The 19,815-nt window shown below is 43.1% G+C and overlaps 1 protein-coding gene across 5 annotated transcripts in view; it reads left to right on the top strand.

Annotated features, from left to right (window-relative positions):
• ARFGEF2 (ARF guanine nucleotide exchange factor 2) overlaps positions 1–19,815 on the top strand; it is an 84,248-nt gene that overhangs the window by 33,723 nt on the left and 30,710 nt on the right. For all 5 annotated transcript variants that reach the window (XM_074347398.1, XM_074347399.1, XM_045519318.2 and 2 more), the window contains 15 exons: positions 1,297–1,427; positions 2,675–2,909; positions 3,537–3,636; positions 4,391–4,530; positions 5,296–5,404; positions 6,086–6,269; positions 7,940–8,051; positions 8,572–8,777; positions 10,759–10,843; positions 10,948–11,119; positions 11,730–11,881; positions 12,931–13,059; positions 14,114–14,272; positions 17,464–17,611; positions 18,831–18,930. In XM_074347398.1, the coding sequence (XP_074203499.1) occupies positions 1,297–1,427; positions 2,675–2,909; positions 3,537–3,636; positions 4,391–4,530; positions 5,296–5,404; positions 6,086–6,269; positions 7,940–8,051; positions 8,572–8,777; positions 10,759–10,843; positions 10,948–11,119; positions 11,730–11,881; positions 12,931–13,059; positions 14,114–14,272; positions 17,464–17,611; positions 18,831–18,930 (2,162 nt within the window). The remainder of the gene's footprint in view (positions 1–1,296; positions 1,428–2,674; positions 2,910–3,536; positions 3,637–4,390; positions 4,531–5,295; positions 5,405–6,085; positions 6,270–7,939; positions 8,052–8,571; positions 8,778–10,758; positions 10,844–10,947; positions 11,120–11,729; positions 11,882–12,930; positions 13,060–14,113; positions 14,273–17,463; positions 17,612–18,830; positions 18,931–19,815) is intronic.

Genomic DNA, 19,815 nt, shown 5'->3' on the forward strand with positions numbered 1-19,815 from the left:
CAGAAGCGGCGAGGGAGCTCTCTGGGGCCTCTTTAATAAGGACACTGGTCCTATTCATGAGGGCGCCAACCTCATGACCTAACCACCTCCAAGTACCATCACAGTAGGGATTAGATTTCAACATATGAATCTGGGAGGGACACAGACATCCAGTCCCTAGCAGTCGTCTTGGAGTTGTATCATCCCCATTAAGGATGCACTTATTTAGGGATGTACTTAAATCCGTCCGAGGGACTTGTGTCTTACATACTAGGCTGCAGTTTGCTTTGTTCGCTCAACACTGTTTTATGGACATCTTTTCACATCAGTGCTGTGTATCTGTCTAGATATATACGTCTAGCTAATTTTTTTAATAATCATGTGAAATTCTATCATAGATTACCATAATCTATTTAACCAATTCTCTGTTAGGTTTTGGGGTTATTTCAGTTTAATCACAGGAGGCAGTTCTACAGTGAACATCCTTACAGATAAATCTCGTGCCCGTCCTTAATTCTTTCTTTACGAAAAATTCCTCCAAGTGGTACTGCTGGGTCAAGAGTTGGAAGCTTTAAGGCTTTTGTTCCTTAACATCAAATTAGCCTGCCAGGAAGGCAGTGCTTGAATTTCTACTACCTGGAAGCTCTCGGCATTCCTTTTCCCATTCCCTCATTAAAACTGGACAATTGCATTCAGATCTTTGCGGATCTAGTGGGAGAAAGAGCCTGCCTTAATAATTAGTAGTAAGGTTATTTAGGTTTAGCTGTCATTTGCATTTCTTGGTGAATTGCTCACTCATGGTTTTTGCCTGTTTTTCGTTTGGGAGTAGAGTTTCTGTATTCCCTTAATGAATTATGAGAACTTTTTCAAGATATTCATCCTTGTCGTATTACAAATATTTATTTAAAAATGTTTTAAATGTAGCTAACTTAAAGAAGTTTATTTTAAAACATCTATCATTTTTCCCCCATTTTTCCTGCAATAGTATTCTTAGGAATACCTTTTTTACGCAAGCTAGTATAGACAGTTACCTCTATTTGTTTCAGGGTTTTTTTTTTGTGGTTTAACCTTCCCTCATTTATCATTTTAAACCATCTACAACCACTGTTTGAAGTACAAGGAACGAGGCTTGAGAATTGCTGTAATGACTCCCCCTAAGCTTCTGTTTTGACATATTGTCTCCTCCCCCATAACCGTCACTTCCCCCACTGAATGCATAATGTAAATTTTCATGAGATAATTACATTTCTTATTTTTGAAAAGAGTTATTCTTTTGTTTGGACCTTTTGATTTTTCTCGTCTTTGTTCTAATCTTAGGAATCAGATGCACAAGGACATCACGTGGCAGTGAGGTTCTCTCACATTCTGCAGAAGGATGCCTTCCTGGTGTTTCGCTCCCTTTGCAAGCTGTCCATGAAACCCCTTGGTGAAGGTCCCCCGGATCCAAAGTGAGCAGACAGCAGTTCTTGGCCATCTATAACCCAGATGATCCAGGAGACTCTCTAGGGTTCCAAGAAACCCCATGCCTTGTCCCCTGGTTGGTGCGAATGCAGAAATCCATAGGATGGTTTTACAACCTTTCAGACTTGCAGGTCCCTAGTCTTTTCATCATGAATTGTCTCTGTGTCCCCATCAACCAAGATTACTGTGCCCAGTTTTGCTTTCCTTGGTTTATATGCTAAAAAAAAAAAATTGTTATAGTGAATATTCACCCTCTTTTTACTGACTAATGAACTTAATCTCGTGATCGGAAAGTCCCCTGTCAGGATGCATACAAACCTCAGTTTCCTGCCCTGGTTGGAAACTTTGCTTCATGGATACAGATTTAAGCCCCACATTCAACCCAGGAAGGCCGGACCTTTAGAGTGAAGGAACGACCACAAGGGTGGTAGTGCTGTGGAGTGTCGAAGCAGAAGTTCTGGAGCCATGGTGAGCTGCATTCAGCCCTGGCTCATTTGAGCAGTGGCTCCATGACCGTATGAGTTACCAAACCTCACCTGAAAAATGGGAATATGGAAAATCACCTTATAGGATCAATTACATAAAAAGATAGAATGACATCTCGAGGTGGGGGGAGCTTGCACTTTTATAGAGTTTTATAGTCACTATTATTATTATTATTATTATTATTATTATTATTATTATTATTATTATTATTACTACTACTACTACTCACTAGTAATAATCTTCACTCTTCTGTTGAGACTGTGATGATCATTAGGGAAAGGGCTCTTGGAAGTGTCCCTTTCTCTCCATCCCCGTGGCCAGGGTGGGGAGCATGAGGCAGGTGGAGGGAGAGCACTGTTTCCGTTGTCTCTGAAGGTGGAGCGGGACAGATGTTTTAGTCTCTCATGACTGACATAAAGTAGTTGGTTCTGTTAGTTTAGTGGCAGAACCAGCTTCCCAGAATCAGTTTGCACTTTCTTACCCCTGCTGTCTTCTCTGCTTTATGACAGGGAGAGGGAAGTAATGGGAATCGGCAGCCCTCGTTTTGAAAGGCCTGCAGGTTCTGTGAGAACCCACCTCATGCCATCCGCCCTCATTCTCTTGACATTTAGGTCCTGTCACCAGTTCTTAACTCCCCGGCTTCTCAGAAAGTCCTGCTCACGGATAGAGGAGTGCGACCTTCTCAAGAAACACCCTTCTTAAAATTTTCTCTTTTAGCACTGTCATGGTTTTTCCTGTTCTCTGCCAGATCCCACGAGCTGCGCTCCAAGGTGGTTTCTCTGCAGCTCCTGCTCTCCGTGCTGCAGAACGCCGGCCCGGTCTTCAGGACGCACGAGATGTTCATCAATGCAATCAAGCAATATCTCTGCGTGGCGCTGTCCAAGAATGGCGTCTCTTCAGTGCCTGATGTCTTTGAGCTCTCTCTTGCCATTTTTCTTACTCTTCTTTCAAACTTTAAAATGCACTTGAAGATGCAGATAGAGGTACAGACTCCAAACTGATTTTTTTTTTAATTTGATGATGCTTTTACATGATGAGTTAACCGCTGGCAGCATAGTCACCAGGAATCAGTACTTGCTGGCACCCCAGAGAAGAGCTTTTTGAGTGAGAGAATACGTTTCTATACAAAGTTACTGCCCCTAAATCTTGTGTGCCGTCCATTTGAACCAGAGGTTTAAACTGTATGGTCTGGGTATTGGGCTCAGTCCCCCAGACGTGTTTGTTTGGCCTATAAATTGTTTGAAATAACTTGAATTAGCTTCCAAGTTGAAAAACCAGATTCTCCACAAAAATGCAAAATTCTGATTTTTCTCAAAAAACTGTAACACCAATCCTGCCTTTCACATGACAGTTCCCGGTGGTTTCTCAGGAGCAGTTGCTCCCTCGAATAGAGCCCTGCTCTCAGTTCTCCGTGGTCTGACCCGATTAGCTGTTCCCGCATGAGGCCGGGTTCCAGGGCTGTTCCGCAGCCTGTCTGCGCCCCTCTTCCCCCTGCCCAGGCTGCTTCACTCAGGGGCTCTGCCTGTTCTTCAAAGATTTTGGGGTTTTTGAGCCCTAATTTAAACTGTCTATTAATGAGTGTCCTCCTTTGGCCTTTCCTTATCATATAGGTCTTTTTCAAAGAGATTTTCCTGAACATTTTAGAGACGTCAACGAGTTCCTTTGAGCACCGGTGGATGGTCATTCAGACCCTGACGAGGATCTGTGCAGGTGTGTCCGCCCTGTGGGGGCTCGTCCATTTGACTTGCCCAGAAACACTTTTGATGCTTTCATTCTCCCAAGTCCAGATTAAGACCTTTAACTCCTTCTTTTAGAGTTTTAATGAAGTGCTGAGAAAATTCTTAACCTTAAAGGCTAATGCTAGCCAAACGACCAGCCCCCGCCCCCCCCCCCCAGTTCTCCTCCTTTAGAAGGTGACCAAGATTGGTTTGCCTGGGACTTTCTGGGTTTTGCATGGAAAGTCCCATGTCCTTGGAAACTCCCTAATCCTGAAAGACCAGGATACTTGTCACCCTCCCTACAAGCTGAACATGGTTTATAAGTCACAGGGTCCCAGGTATTGGTGCTGCCAGGCCTTGACTGGATGCTAAGGTAAATTTGGATTCCCTTTCACTATACAGTTGTGTGTCTGTAAACCGAGCATCTGTCATCAAATGTAACTTCATAAAAGTTACACAACTTTAAGAGGTGGATGGGGCCCTGGCTCTCCCTTTTTTGATGAGAGTGAGCCGTGCGAAGGTGGAATGTACCGCTGGAGATTTCAGTTAGTGCCAGGGCAGGCCTGGAAAGAGGGCTTCCCATGCCCCCAGTACTCCCGCCGTACATTTTCCTAGTGAGGTGTGTCCAAGCTGAGTTAGTAATTCACTGGGAAAAGTTTTTGACAAGAGAATCTCATTTAATAAGAAAACATAACTACTATCTGTGTCCCATCAGAATTTCTAACATCCGTGTGTTATTTTCTAAGATGCCCAGTGTGTTGTAGATATTTATGTCAACTACGACTGTGATTTAAATGCTGCTAACATTTTTGAGCGCCTCGTAAATGATTTATCCAAAATCGCTCAGGGAAGAAGTGGACACGAGCTGGGAATGACACCTCTGCAGGTAAAAACACTGAGAACACTCACTCATATTTAAAGTTCATTCATTTCAATAAACATTTATCGAGCACCACCATGTGCCCAGCACTGCCCCTGGGGTTGGAGGCCCAGCAGAGAACAGAACCCAGACACGTATGCACATGTGCACGATTGTTACAGTCCCGACACGTAACAGCAGGCAGTGGAGAAGTCAGCTGCAGAGGGCAATAAAGCAGGGATAACAGAGAGAGGGTGTTGGAGCTGAGGTTGTTGCCATTTTAAATGGGGTCACTGAGTAGTCTCCTGGAGAAGGTGACCGTGGAGCCTGAGACCTGTAGGGAGTGAGCACACTCCCAGTCACCTTCCCGCAGATCGTGTGGAAACAGGATCCCAGGCTCCAGTAGCTGCAAAGGAGATTGCCTCTTATTAAATTGCCTCATTGTTAGATTTTTTAAAAGGGGGCATTTTAAGAGGTTTTTTTAAAAAAATTATATGGCAATGAATGTGAACTTCCTTTTAAAAATCCAAATAACACTCTTCATTTTAGGAAAGCACACATCCCGTAGTTTTGCGGCTAGGGTGTTTGTAATGAACAGCTTTAAAGATGGTCAGGGTATTTGTAATGAGCCCTCAATATTTCTGTCACCTGTTACCTTTCCCTTGGATTTTGTACTTAATAGCACTGAATGTCAGAGATCAGCTCATGTCCTCCCAGGGTTCCCGGTGCCCTGTATGTGTCTGCACTTAATTCATCAGCTAAGTCTCTGTGCCGTGTCACTTTGTCATTTAGGAGCTCAGTCTGAGGAAGAAAGGCCTGGAGTGCCTCGTGTCCATCCTCAAGTGCATGGTGGAGTGGAGCAAAGACCTGTATGTGAACCCCAACCACCAGACCAGCCTCGGTGAGGGAGCACTGCCGTCCCCACTCCCTTCCCCGTGGGCTACTCACGGCTGTTGGGACAAGCTGTCTTGGTAGAGCTGTCTTAGAATTAGCAGAACTTTAGTTTGCGAAAAACCTGAAGTATGTTAAGGGTGCCGTTATTTAATCCATCTGGAATTTGTGGGGGGAACAGTGTGATTTGTGCTGTAATTTCATTTTCCCAGTGAAGAGCCAGTTATCCCAACATATTTCTTTAGTAGTCTCTGCTTCCCTCACTGATCTGAAGCACATCTTTGTGATATATACCGCATCCCCTGTGTGCATAAATCCTTTTCTGAATTTTCTGTCCTGCTCCGTTGATTTGTCTGTCCTTACACCAGCGCCGTGCTTTTCATACGCCTGGAGTTCTGCAGTGAGTTTCAGTTCCTGCTAGGACAGGTCCTCCTGCTCACTGTTCCTTAAGCGTCTTGACTGTTTTTGCACTTTTATTCTTTCCTGTGGATTTTTGCATTATCTTATCAAGTCCCACAAACAAGTAAGTTGTTAAGTGAAGTAACGGAGTTACATCAGGGTGTTCGTGATCCATACAGAACAATATTAGTGTTAGAGGCCTGGGAAAGGGAACTGCAGAGCCAGACCTCAGCTCATCCCTGTCTGTGTCCCATCTGCTTATTTGGTTTCCTTTGCTTTTATGTCATCACAGGTCAGGAGAGGCCCACAGATCAGGAAATGGGGGACGGGAAAGGCCTTGACATGGCAAGACGGAGCAGCGTGACATCCATGGAGTCCACAGTATCCTCGGGAACTCAGACAACCGTCCAGGATGATCCAGAGCAGTTTGAGGTCATCAAGCAACAAAAGGAGATAATTGAACATGGCATTGAGCTGTGAGTGTGGCTGTTGATCTAGCTGAATCTCTTGGGAACCTTGCACTGACTCCTCAGGACTAAATGCCTGTTACAAAAGACTAGAGCCGGGCCTGATCAAGCCAGGCTGTGAGTGAGTGAAGGAGGGTGTGAGAGAAATTTAATAGCTTTGTGTGGTTGATGCCCGGTCTTTAAAAAAAAATTTTCCTAATTAAAAAAATTAAACCAGTTTAGAAAATACAGAAAAGTATAAAGCAAGAATGTTAAAAATCACTTATAAAATTACTACCTAGAGAAAATCACTATTAGTAACATTTTTTTCTATTTATTATGAAAAATTTCAACATACAGAAAAATTAACTTTTGCCATATTAGTGTTAATCTGTGTATGTTTCCCCCTCCCCCTGGATCATTTGAAAGTAATTTGTAGCCATTATAATACTTCAGCTCTACATTGTTGAAAAGTAAAGGCACTCTCCCATATAGCCACATCATCATCATTGCAATCACTGGTAAATCTTAATGTTTCTTTCCAGTCTTTTACACACAAAAATAAATAAACACACAATCTTACATCCTGTCCAACTTTTGAAAGCTCCGTTGACTTAATAAACTCAATTTATTTTAAAGGTTGATGTTACAATACTTATTTATTAAAGGGTTGATCTCATTTCCACTCTCACTATCCCAGCATCCCCCCAGTCTGTTCTCCCACAGCAGCTAAAATAATCTTTTAAAAACTGAAACTAGATCTTATCACTCCCCTGCCTAAATCATTCCAGGTTTCCCAATTCCTCACCACACCCTAATCCAGTTTCCAGCCTCCCTCACTGACCTCATCTCCTTCCAGTACTCCTGAGTCACACAGTGCCTTGCAGTCCCTTGAACACCCCAGGGTCTTTTTGCCACTGCACCCTCTGCTTGGAATATTCTTGGGTCTTTTTCATCCTTTAGGCTTGGCAAACATCTCAGAGAGGCCTCCTGTAACCAGCGTCATCTAAACAGGTCGTGAGTTTGTCTCTGTCCCTGCACCATATTCATATCCTTTCCCCTCAGCCCTTGCCACAGTAATAACAGTACTTAAGCACCATTAAATCCCAGAGTGGACAGTCTAGGGCTGGTACTGTGGCTCTTATGGACGTCAGAGATCCAGGCTCCTTTTATCTTCCTGCTTCGCCATCCTGAATACAATTTTCATCTTCACTATTGCCTCATGATTTACTGTGACTGCAGTACTCCAGTCATCACACGTGTATTCTGGGGAAGGAGACAGAACAAAAAGTACATACTTCTCAGCCAAGTCAGCTTTGTTAAAAGTCCTTCCTAGAAGTACCCACACCTCTTCTGCCCATATCTCAGTGTCTGGAACTTTGGCACATGGCCATGCTTTGTTTCAGGGAAGCAGGGAAATGTAGTTTTTACCCCAGGTAGTTGTGTGTCCAGCTAAGCATCTAGGTTTTATTAGTGTTGGAGAAGAGGAGAATGGATACTGGGTGACAGCCAGCAGATTCTGAACAGCTAGGTCAGAACTTAAAGGTGAAACTAAGAAAAGCTGCCAGGACACACAGGACCTTCCTAGCTGATAAGTGACAACTTGTTCATGGTGTTATTACAGTTTGCCCCAACCCCAGCTTTTTCCATCCTCCAGATTTTGAAATAAGCAACCTGTGTTCTGTCTCTTCTTGAAACAGTTTCAACAAGAAACCCAAGAGAGGGATCCAGTATCTCCAGGAGCAGGGCATGCTGGGAACGTCAGTTGAAGACATCGCCCAATTCCTGCACCAGGAGGAGCGCCTTGATTCTGTAAGACTGGGGGTTGGGCGCTTGCATGCGGCTTCTGTCATGTGATTCTGAGACCTTGATGGTTTTAACGTAGAGATTGGCCAACCCTCAGTGCAGCGACTGTTGTCATCACCGCTGCTTAGGAAGGTCCTACTCATCCCTTTGGCCAGTCTTGCAGAAAGCTCTTTAAAGGGAATAAACTAAGCTCCAGACAGGTAGTTGTGTATTTGGAGGGACAGTGTCAGAGCTTAAAGTGTCCCTTGAATGCTAGAAATTGTTATGGGTGCCCATCTGCAACTGACCTCCCTCCTTAGTGTACCCCATCATTCTTCCATTTTTTAGTCTCTTTTGCCTCCTCCTCATCCTTCATGGCAGGACAGATTGAACCTGGAGTGGTTGGGTGGGTGGGCAGACCCAGAGATTCAGCCTGTTCTGGGTGTTTAGAGCTGGGGCATTCTGCTTCCCGCATTTGACCAAAGCATCTTTAACTGGGCGTTCATATTTGACAGTTTGTAGATGTGAATGAGTGTGTATGTTTCAGACCCAAGTAGGTGATTTTCTGGGAGAAAGCATGAAGTTCAACAAGGAGGTGATGTATGCCTACGTGGACCAACTTGACTTCTGTGAAAAGGAGTTTGTCTCAGCCCTGCGGACATTTCTAGAAGGTTTCCGCCTACCTGGGGAAGCCCAGAAGATTGATCGGTTAATGGAGAAGTTTGCTGCAAGATACATAGAGTGCAACCAGGGGTGAGCACCGTGTTTAAGTCCCTTCTGTGCCATTGTTTTGTTTCCCTCATAGCACCAATCTTAATGTGGTTAGGGGTTGAGTTTAGTCTTTCTAAATCCATATCAAGCTATTAAAGGTTCTGTTGACTATGTGCCAGTCACTGTGCTAAGGAATTATCTCACATAAGATCTCCCAGCAACTGTTTGTGTGCCCTTCTACAGGAGATTGAGGACCAGAGAAGCTAAGTAAGTTGCCTAAGACCACACAGCTAGAGCCCATGCTATTAAGTATGACAAAAGAGCAATTTTATGAGTTGAGAAGAGGTACTCAGTCACCTCTTCCTTAATCAAGAGCAACTCCCTGACTTAATATACGGGGTAGATCTCAAGGATTTTAGTTTTCCTTTGATTATATACTGACGAGCAGGTTACAGAAATGCCTGTCTATCTTATAAAGCCTACTTAAGTATATGATTTCATCTTGGAGTCTTTTTTTGATGTGTTCATGTTTTCATAGGAAGTGGAAATTGAAAAGAGAGCTGACCTTTATAAACACTTCCTGTGTGTCAGCCGTGCTGTGAGTTTTACGTGCATTTCATTTAATTAACAGTAAGCCTGGGAGTAGCATCCCTGTTTTATAGGTGAGGAAACAGGCTCTGAGAAATTGAGCAACCTGTCCGAAAATTAATCAGCTAGTAAGTAGCAGAGCAAGGATTGAACATGAATTTGTCTAACTCAAAAGCTCATGCTCTTTCCCCTGAAGGTAAGACTGTTTGTAAAGTAGATAAACAGCAAGGTCCTGCTGTACAGCACAGGGAACTGTATTTAATACTTTGTAGTAGCCTATAATGAAAAAGAATATAAAAAGGAATATATATGTGTGTGTGTATATATATATCTGAATCACTATGTTCTACACCAGCAATTAACACAACCTTGTAAACCGACTGTATTTCAGTTTTAAATAAATAAGTAAATAAACTGAAGGAGAAAAAAAGAATGTCTGAATATACTATGAACGTGATGTGGAGATTTTTCAGTGGAAACATTATGATAACAGTTTTGCCTCTCAGGTCAACTTGGTTTTCATAATTCTTGGTCCCAGTCCTCCAAGTGCACAGCGAGCTGTCCCCATGAGATGCCATGGTCAGCAAAGGCAGCATCTGGTCACTTTAACCAAATGGATACTAGAACACGCTGTGAAAGCAGAATCAGATGTGATTTACTTTAAACATATCTCTTGTGTGGACCCAGAGACCTTGGTCTGTGTCCCTTAATCAGTAAATATGTGACCCAGTTAAATCTCACGTCAGAATGCAACCTTTACTTTCTTCAGAGCTTCTCCTTTTCCTCTGGGGGGCAGTTTGGATAGACGAGTTTTTCTTCAGCCTCATATATCACAAAGCTGTGCATCTACAAGTTTTTGTCTTTTCTTGCCATAGGACTTCACCAGTGTATTGTTTATTAAAACAACATAAATATTTTCCTATATATTTCTGCTGTTAAATATTATAGTGGATAATGTAAACTTTAAATAGCTAATAACTGGATGGGAGTTTTAGTCGTCTTTCTACCTGGTGCCTGGCACAAAGTGGATGCTCTCAGGAATAGGACCAAAGTGAGGCAAGTGACATGCTGAAGGTACAGACTGTAAGGGGCCTCACACTCAGGGTCAAGCACTGCAGGGTCGACACCTGGGGGCAGGGGAGCCTTGCATGCCTCACCCTAGTCCCAGCCCCGGAGGCTCCATAAGGATCTTCTTAAAAATTTGACTTAAAACTGCTTGATTCAAAGAAGTCCAAATCTGACGTGTATTCTTAGTTAGCTTTTTCTGTACTCTGGGTCATTCTTTATCACTCGGAGATGGAATCATGAAAACTCTAGATCGTTTGGCATCACATGGAGCAGTGGGCCTGCTTTAGTGACGCTTGTCTCCTGTCGCCCTGGACCTTCCCAGCCTCATGCGTGTTCTTACGTCTGGAACCTTTTTTTCTTTTTTCAGGCAAACACTGTTTGCTAGTGCGGACACTGCATATGTCCTAGCATATTCGATTATTATGCTGACTACAGACCTGCACAGCCCCCAGGTAAAATATTTTAATGATTTATATACTGTAATGGCTAAGTAAGTAGCTTTATTTGGACCATTGGATGTCTTCTAAATGGTTTATTAATTTTGTTTTAATTTCAGGTAAAAAATAAAATGACAAAAGAGCAATATATTAAAATGAATCGAGGTATCAATGATAGTAAAGATCTACCTGAAGAATATCTCTCAAGCATCTATGAAGAGATCGAAGGCAAGAAAATTGCAATGAAAGAAACAAAAGAACATACAATTGCAGCCAAATCTACTAAGCAGAGTAAGGTCTAATGGCAGATTATTTCTGTTAATTCCAGTTTTTGAGTATCAGAATGCATAATTAAGTTCCCTGAAAATGAATTTAGTTTGCATATCTAGCTATCCGAATAAGAAATGTGATTACATTAGTTACTGTGATTATGTTGGCTCTCTCATAACATCACTTATCTTCTTGCTAATTTTGCAGTTAGTTACAAGAGGGAATTTAAAATAATCTGAGAGCTAAATTATTCCCCCAAAAGATTCCTTAAAACTTTGCTTTAATACCAGTGGTGATTGTGCCAACTTTGATCAGAATTCTTAGTTCAGGCCCCCGTGAAGCTGTCGGTTTCTTTCCTTAAGAGCAGCAGAGTGCTGTGTTTTAGACACACACTCCAGAGCCACGCTGCCTGGACCCAAGTCCCAGCTCTGCTGCTTATTAGCCGTGTGATCCTAGGCAAGTTACTTAGTTTTTGCACCTCATTTCCCATCAGTAAAATGGTAATACTTGTAACGGATGCATGAGATGTTTGGAAGGATTTGTGAGTTCATTGTAAACCTTTTGAAATAGCCCGGCACACAGCCGACACTCAGTGAGCGTTAGCTGCAATGATTCTCTTACTTTCTTGTAGGTGTAGCGAGTGAAAAGCAGCGACGGCTACTGTACAACTTGGAGATGGAGCAGATGGCTAAAACAGCCAAAGCCCTGATGGAGGCCGTGAGCCATGCCAAAGCCCCGTTTACGAGTGCCACTCACCTGGACCACGTCCGGCCCATGTTCAAAGTGAGTGTGCTGAGAAGATAAGACATGGCTAAGCCAGATTCTAGAGTTGACCAGCCAGAAGCTAGCCAGCAAGTTGATAATGGCGAAGAGACTGAGGAGAGGAGAGGCCAAGTCCAGGTGTTTCTTTCTGAACAGTAATTAGAGCGAGTCCTTCATGGAGGTTCTTTGATGACACTGGGGATGCTGCAGACAGGCTGAATAGTCAACATGTCCAGTTTGAACCCTGCCTTTGCCACTTTGTAGCTCTGTGACCTTGGTCAGGTTACTCAGCCTCTATGGTCATCATCTGTGAAATGGAGACAGATACAGAGTGCTGCAGGGCTGCTGGGGGGATTGAATGAATTAATAATTATTCAGGCAAAATTTTATGTGATATCTCATCTCAGTGGCCTCAAGGTTAGTTTATCAGTTGAGATTAGGTGGAAGTAAAAGACAGTATCCTGAGGTCTCTCTGTTTTAAAAATGTCTAGAAAAGATACACATACATAGCATTCATTTTTCTTTAAGATGTCCTTATAGTAACTGTTAATAGCCTGTTGATCAATTCTAGATTTTTGTGAGCTTTTATTTTCAGGAAATTCACAAGAAAATTGGAGGAAAAGTAAAGTCTAAATAATTTGAACTAGGAATATTTCAATAAACTAAGTTTAAAGAACCTAAATTTCTTATAGATTTTACTTTGCATGCCAACCTCTGATTGGTAATGGATGCCTGCTGCACTGTGTAAAGGATTCTCGAGCCCTGATTAGCCTCAGCAGAGGGGGGGGGGTCTCTGATTAGTGATGTCTGCCAGGAGCACACAAGTAGACATGGTGGTGGCACACTAGCCACGCATTTGCCATCCTTTCTTCCGAATTGTACATTTAGCAAATGGCCTATCTCTAGTCGGAGCTTTGACCACAGTTTAGGAGGAGTTATTTTACATTGTGAATGAATCAAAATAGCTGTGAACTTTGCATCCTGGCTCTGCTCATAACTGACAGTGTGGCCTGTAAGTGCTCTTTCACACTGAAATTCTAGACATTATTGAAATCTTCCTCCTTTGGTAGCTGGTGTGGACGCCGCTGTTGGCCGCCTACAGCGTTGGACTGCAGAACTGTGACGACACTGAGGTGGCCTCCCTGTGTTTGGAAGGCATCCGATGTGCAATCCGGATTGCCTGCATCTTTGGAATGCAGGTGGGTGTAAGTTAGCAAAGCTCCAGAGATGCTGGTGGGCTGTGTACTTTCAGATTTGGCAAAATTTAGAAACTATCAAACGTTTCCAATTAGCCAAAAACGTCTCAGCAAACTCCTTAGTCATGCCCACTGAGAGGAAGCCCACAGATTTGTGGTGACAACAGCCTCATTAGGGGAAAAAACTGTAGATTTGAATTAAAACCTTCTTTGAAGGTAGGTGGGGTCCACGCTACTCAATTGAATTTGACAAAGCAGGCTTCCTATCCATCTGCCTAACTGCCTGCCCTGGTGCTTAAAATACTGTTTTTCCTTTCAAGTTCAGTTTGTTATTATTTCTGTTATATCCAGGTCTTCTCTGGGGGAAATAAATAGTTCAATGCAGAAGGAATACGTCTGTATATCTTTTGACTCTTGAAGGATTCAAGCAAATAAAATATAATTCTCACACTGTTAAGACACCAGGAATTTGTCAATCCCATGCTTCATTTTCTAAGTCGTTAAGAATTTGCACCCATTCATTTTGAAAAGCTTAGTCTTCTGTTCCTTTTAATTTTATAGCTAGGCATTTTCTTTTGGACCAAAACCCTAGGCTTTGACATCAGATAATCTGGGTTTCAAACCCCAGCTCTGTTGCTTCTCTAGGCATGTAACCTTGGCCCAGCTAGCTTCTCCCTAAGACACCCTGTATTTCCTCATTTATAAACTTGAGAAAATAGACCTACCTTGCAGAATTGTGGCAAATACTAGCATTTGTGTGACAATCTTAGCATTCAACAGAGTCCTCCCCCACTCCCTGCAAAGGGCGTGGCACATGGTACATCAGGTGGAGGTCAGTTGCAAAGAGGGCTAGTTCTTGAACAGGTGATGTGCAGGGAGCCTCCTCAGGGTGTTCTGGTAGCGGGAGGACAGCAGCGTGGAGTAACTGGCACGTTTGTGTAAAAGCCTGTCCACGTGTGCACGGAGGGCATCAGGGAATCCAGGCACAGGCCCTTCGACGTGAAAACGGTCTCGCTCAGGGCGGGGACTCAGCGTTCTCCCGTCACTTCCGTTACAGCTGGAACGAGACGCCTATGTTCAGGCCCTGGCACGCTTCTCCCTGCTGACGGCCAGCTCCAGCATCACGGAAATGAAGCAGAAGAACATTGATACCATAAAGACGCTCATCACGGTGGCTCACACTGACGGCAACTACCTCGGGAATTCCTGGCACGAGGTGTGTATCCCTTTGAGAGCCTGGTGATTGCCTTTTTTCAGTTAAGATGAGTCCTGCTCTCCTTTGATTTAGTGTCAGTCTCTGGTTGACTCCATTTTTCTTGAAGTCAAGCCTAACTTTAACTGTGGGTTTTGTCTCACCCCCAAATAACTCGTGTATCAGAAAGTTAGGCTCCCTAGGGCCACGGAGAGTAAGATGCCTTGGATGCACCACCTCATAGGGTGCCCCCATCCCCAGTGGCCAGTGTCCACACGGAGTGCGCTTCTGTTATGACAACTTTCTTCCCACATCAGCACCACTTTTCCCAAGTCCTTCCACCTCCTGAGAGCTCTTACTGCCAGTGAGTAGATTTAAGGCAAAGCCTGAAGCCTGATTTTTCTCCTAATTGTATCAGAAAAGAAATGGTCACCATCTACGGTGAGCCTATAGGGAGATTGCCAGTGGGTTTCCATTTTTATTTAACTAAACCATATTCTAAGAGTCTCACCTGAAGAGATAATTATTCACGTGTACAAACGTGTTTGAAAGGTCATTTATCAAAATTTTAGTTGTTCTAGGGAACAGTTAGGTTAGAAATAGCCTACATGTCCCAACAATGAGAGATTGCTCGTTTTTAAGAAAAGAAGTGTGAGGCACCACCATGTCGAGTGTACGCAACCATGTAAAGCGACGTTGCTGAAAGGAGAGGCAGCCGGATGTTATGTGCTCCCTGATGGAAGCACACGGCACCACCTAAGAAAGGTTTTTGCCCAGAACTCCATCCTGAGTCAATTCCAGCCTCTACTGCCGGCTTTCAGGAAATAGAGGAGACAGAGGAGCACAGTAAATGGTTAATGGGAATGCAGTCTGAGCGCTCCAGGATATGACAGATCCTTGGAGCAAGTGATCAGGTTCTTCAGCAAATAAATTGCAAGAAAAATAGTAGTTTGGGCGACAGGGGGGAACCTAGATTAAAAGAGACTTTAGAGAAAAAAAGATAAAGATGTCATTAAAGACTATCTAATATTGTAGGAAGATGATCACAGTATATTAAATAAAAAATCATTATAAAACATTGTGAGTCATCGTCCCTTGTGCCAAACGTACACAGAGAGTGAGTGAGGTTTGAAAAGACAGACAAGAATGTTAACACCCTGAGAGTGTTAACACCCCATCTGAATGACACAGTTATGGAGGTGGTTTATTTTCTCCTTTTTATGTTAAATTGTATTTTTTAATTTCCTAGCCATCTACAGCGATTACTTTTTATTCTGGAGAGAAAACTATAAATGAGTCGAGGTGAGAGCTTGGAGAGTGGTGGGGACCGTGATGTCCCAGGAGAAGAGCTGCGCTCCGCCGCCTCCTGCCACAGGCGTCACGTAGTTAGGAGGCGCGGCCCAGAGCCAGCCGGCTGGACCCGATCTGGGTACCCGCCTCTTCCTGCCTGGGTGGCACGGCAAGTTAAGCAGTCTTTGAGCCTCACCTTCCTTCCTCCTCTGTGAGGTGGTTGTGAGAATAAAAGGAGTTAATACGTGGGAAAGGGCTTAGAACGGTATTTGGCAGGTAGTGAGAACTCAGTAGATCCTAGCTGTTGTCACTGCTGACATGGCACTCACCTCAGTCCCTTGTCACCCCATCTTTCCTTTCTTTTTCACATCTCTGCAGTATTCCATATTTGAAAAGATGGTGGGGGGTGTTGTTTTGAGTTGTGGCTTTTTTTAAGAAATAATGTCCTGTTTTCTAAAGAGTCACAGTACTGGTGAATCGATAAATAGCTGCTTTCTTTAACCTGAGAGAGATTAGTGTGGTGCTTTTGCTGGTGGCCAAGTGTATCGCCGTACCTGGAAATTTAAAAATGAATCAGCCACCTGGTTGATGGTCAGAAACCTTGAGGCTTCGGGTTAGAGTCCATCAGGCCTTGGCCGTGAGTGTTACCGACATGCTTGAGATTCGAGTTATCCTGGCTCTAGAAAAGGGAGGATGTTAACAGTTCACTAGTAGTGATTTAGTAGCACCGAGCCATGTGGAGTGATCAGGGGATGGCTCTCTCTGGTAGAATTAAGTACCTTTCTCAGTCAAGAGGAAGGCAATTTATAATTGAAAATACTCAGCAGTGGTCAGTGGTATGGTAGAGTCCCATACTCTGGGATTGGATTGTAAGGTCACCATGAAAAGCAAAACTCAGCTTTAGTCAGAAGTCCCCATGGAATTCCTTAGGAGGGGTTTACCTGGAGATCTACATGCCATCCCTCAGTAAGTTTCATGCAGCCGGTTTTTGCTCCAGTAGAAGTTGAAAACAGTCTCTGTTTCTCCGGGTAAGCTCCAGGTGGGAGAGGGCTCATGTGCAGGTACGGGTTCTCGAGCACCTGAACCACTCCACAGGGCTGGAAGATACAGTCTTTTCTCCTACTGCGCACCCATTCTAGGGCACTTTCTCATTTATTCAGTTAATCAAATAATAATCGCCAACTATTTTAAGTGCTAGGGATGCAGCAGTGAACAAGACAGAGTTAATGCTCTGTTTGCCCTTAAGACAGAGAACAAACAAATATATGGCATAATGCCAAAAAGTAGTAAATACTAAGAAAAAAATGTGTAACCAGGAGATGGAAAAGGGGAGGGTGTGTGATCTCATGTCTCTCTGAGGGACACATGTCTAAGCTGGGCATCTGAGGGATGAGCCATGGGGAAGACCATGTTGAAGCATAAGGAACAGTGAGTGCCAAGGCTCTGGGCTAGGACTAGACGTGTCAAGTTAAAGGAGCAGCAGGGAGGCTGGGGAGGCTGGTGTGTTGTGTATCTGAGCGGTGGAGTGGGAGGGCAGAGGGGTTGGCTAAGTCAGACTAGGTGGTGCGCTTACTGAGTGGTGTGGTGGGTGAAATCCCATTCTCCAATCAGATGCTTTTTCTTTATTGAGCACTAATTAAATTTGCATAATAAAACATTTATGTAGCATAACTGTATTTTGCCAGTTTTTCTTTTGCTCGTTTTTTCTTTCCCTTTTTAATAGGAAAAAAAAAAGTGAAGTTTGTCTTCCAGACCCAACCAGGTTTCCCAGCCGGAATTAGGGCAGGCCATCTTAAGAGCCTCAGATTTTGTTCTTCTGAAAAGCTGCGTGTTTCAAAGAACTCTTTAACGACTAATGTAAGATTATAGTGCCCTTTTCGGGCTATGAAGTGGGAACTCATTCCTTCATACCTTCCTTTCCTTAGATCTTGAAATGCATCAGCCAGCTGGAGCTCGCTCAGCTGATAGGAACCGGAGTGAAGACCCGCTACCTGTCTGGGACTGGGCGTGAAAGAGAAGGGAGCCTGAAGAGCCACACGTTGGCGGGAGAAGAGTTCATGGGCCTTGGCCTCGGTAAGACCCCAGGCCCCACGGCTGGCCGTCCTGGACTCACAGGTTAACCAGAATGAAACTCTTCTCGTCTCATCAGGACTGTCACGTAGATCATCTCCTCCTTATGTGCCAGATGACAGTGTGTTTGCCAGTGGAAATGGAGGCGCTGCCTCAGCTCTCTAAATTGTGATTAAACTGTCGAGTAAATGCCTATGTTATCAGCAGTGGCAGGGTGCATTACTTTTCTTTCTATACATATAACTACGTGGGGGTGAGGGGAGCCATTTGCTTTAGAAAGGCTGCCTGCAGCCTTAGTACGTGGTATTAGAGGAGTGGGTGTGCATGTCTCTAGGTTTTAAAAGGTAGATTCAGCCTCTCTTCCATGTTCATTTGGGGGCCTTTTGTTAGATGGTATTCTTCTGAAAGTAGAATTATTTTTGACTGCATATTGAACTGAGAGACTCCCTTGTCAGTGATACAACATCATCATAACAGTAAAAAGGGCAAGCAAATGTGCCAGGTCGCATTCTAAGTGCTCGGTTTATATACTCTAATTTATTTAATTTTTGTAACAACTCCGTGAGATTGGGGTTATCATCATCCTCATTTTGTGTAAATGAGAAAAGTGAGCTACAGGATGTGAAATGACTTGAACAAGGTCACATTAGGAGGAAGTGGCAGAGATCAGTTCCAAACCCAGGCCACTTGATGCAGAGAGCAGGCTCCTAGGTCGTTCATACCGTGGTTGAAATAATGCAGTATGGTTGAAATAATGCAGTATAACAAAAGGACAAACTATGAAAATGGAGAGGTGAAATAGCAACTACTTCTTAGGGTGTATGTGAGGGTGGGTGACTGGAGTGAGACCCTAGAAAGCGCCCCAAGCCTCCAGGAGGTGTAAACCATTATGTGTTCTAGGGGCTCTGGGTTAGCACTGATCAATTTGAATTTCTAAATATAAGCATTTACTACTATGAAAATGTAGAAGACTATTAAGAAAGGGAGATGTTTGGTACAAACAAGGGAGCTTGTAACAAGAATGTATTCTAAACACTAAACACCACAACCTAAGTTTAATTTTCTTCTGTCATCAATTGAGGTTCTTTTGTTGTTTGTTTGTTTTGCCTGCAAATCATTCTCATTTATGTCTCTTGTCTGTTCACATTGATGTCACCAGATACTTTGTTCTAAATAGCTGACGGTTTTTGAAGCACTTTTGATTTTGTGCATTGTATTTCAGGTAACTTGGTGAGTGGTGGAGTGGATAAAAGACAGATGGCCAGCTTCCAGGAATCAGTTGGTGAGACCAGCTCACAGAGTGTGGTCGTAGCTGTAGACAGGTAATGATTTTGTTCTCTGGTGAGAGTGGATTACCCAGTAGCTTGGCATCTTCTATATGGTTACTGAGTGTGAATGAGTTCTAATTTGTTTGACTGTTAAAACTATTGTCAGCTCCAGATCACTCAAGCTAAGAAAGATTAAAAGTGGCACACGTGATCCACAACTACTGATTACCTTCAGATTTATTTGAATTTTGACCTTGAATTGTATCATAACCTTTTTAAAAATAATTTTAACTTTGTGACCAAAGTCATGTCAAAAACAAGCATTTTTTGTTTGTGCTAATGTTTTAAATTACCTTGTTTCCTTGGTGTAGAAATTACTTTTTTAAAATTTCAAGACGAGTTTTAGGATTTAAAGCCTACCCATAAGTGAATGTTGGCTGAGTTGACATTTTCCATTTGTTTCCTCAGAACTTTCCTATTGTTTCTGTTTACTTAAAACTTGACCTCAACATCCAAGAGAAACAAAAGCATTCTCATTTGAAGATACTCATTAGGTACTAGTGCTTAAAATATGAATTTTCTTAAAATCAACAAACTCCTGAAAATTACCATTGAATAATCACGTACATTAAATATAGATAATTTTGAGGTGATAGCGGTATGGAATTAATGACATAATTTGTATTACTCTCAGAACAATTTCCTTAGCATTTTAAACCCTTTATCAGCATACTTTTCTTACCTTGCTCCTATTACTTCTCTGCTTCTCTCCAACAGAGATATTGTCTGTAACATACTTTTGATGGGTTTTCTCCACTTTTTTCCGCTTAGGTTTAGGCTAATAGAACAAAATATTTATTCTGCCATTAACCACACATTTCTTTCCTGTTTCTCTGCCTTAGCCAGATAGCAGACAGTAGCAATTTTGCCTAGTACCTT

The sequence above is a fragment of the Camelus bactrianus genome, chromosome 19 (genome assembly GCF_048773025.1).
Source record: "Camelus bactrianus isolate YW-2024 breed Bactrian camel chromosome 19, ASM4877302v1, whole genome shotgun sequence".
Taxonomy (NCBI): Eukaryota; Metazoa; Chordata; class Mammalia; order Artiodactyla; family Camelidae; genus Camelus; species Camelus bactrianus.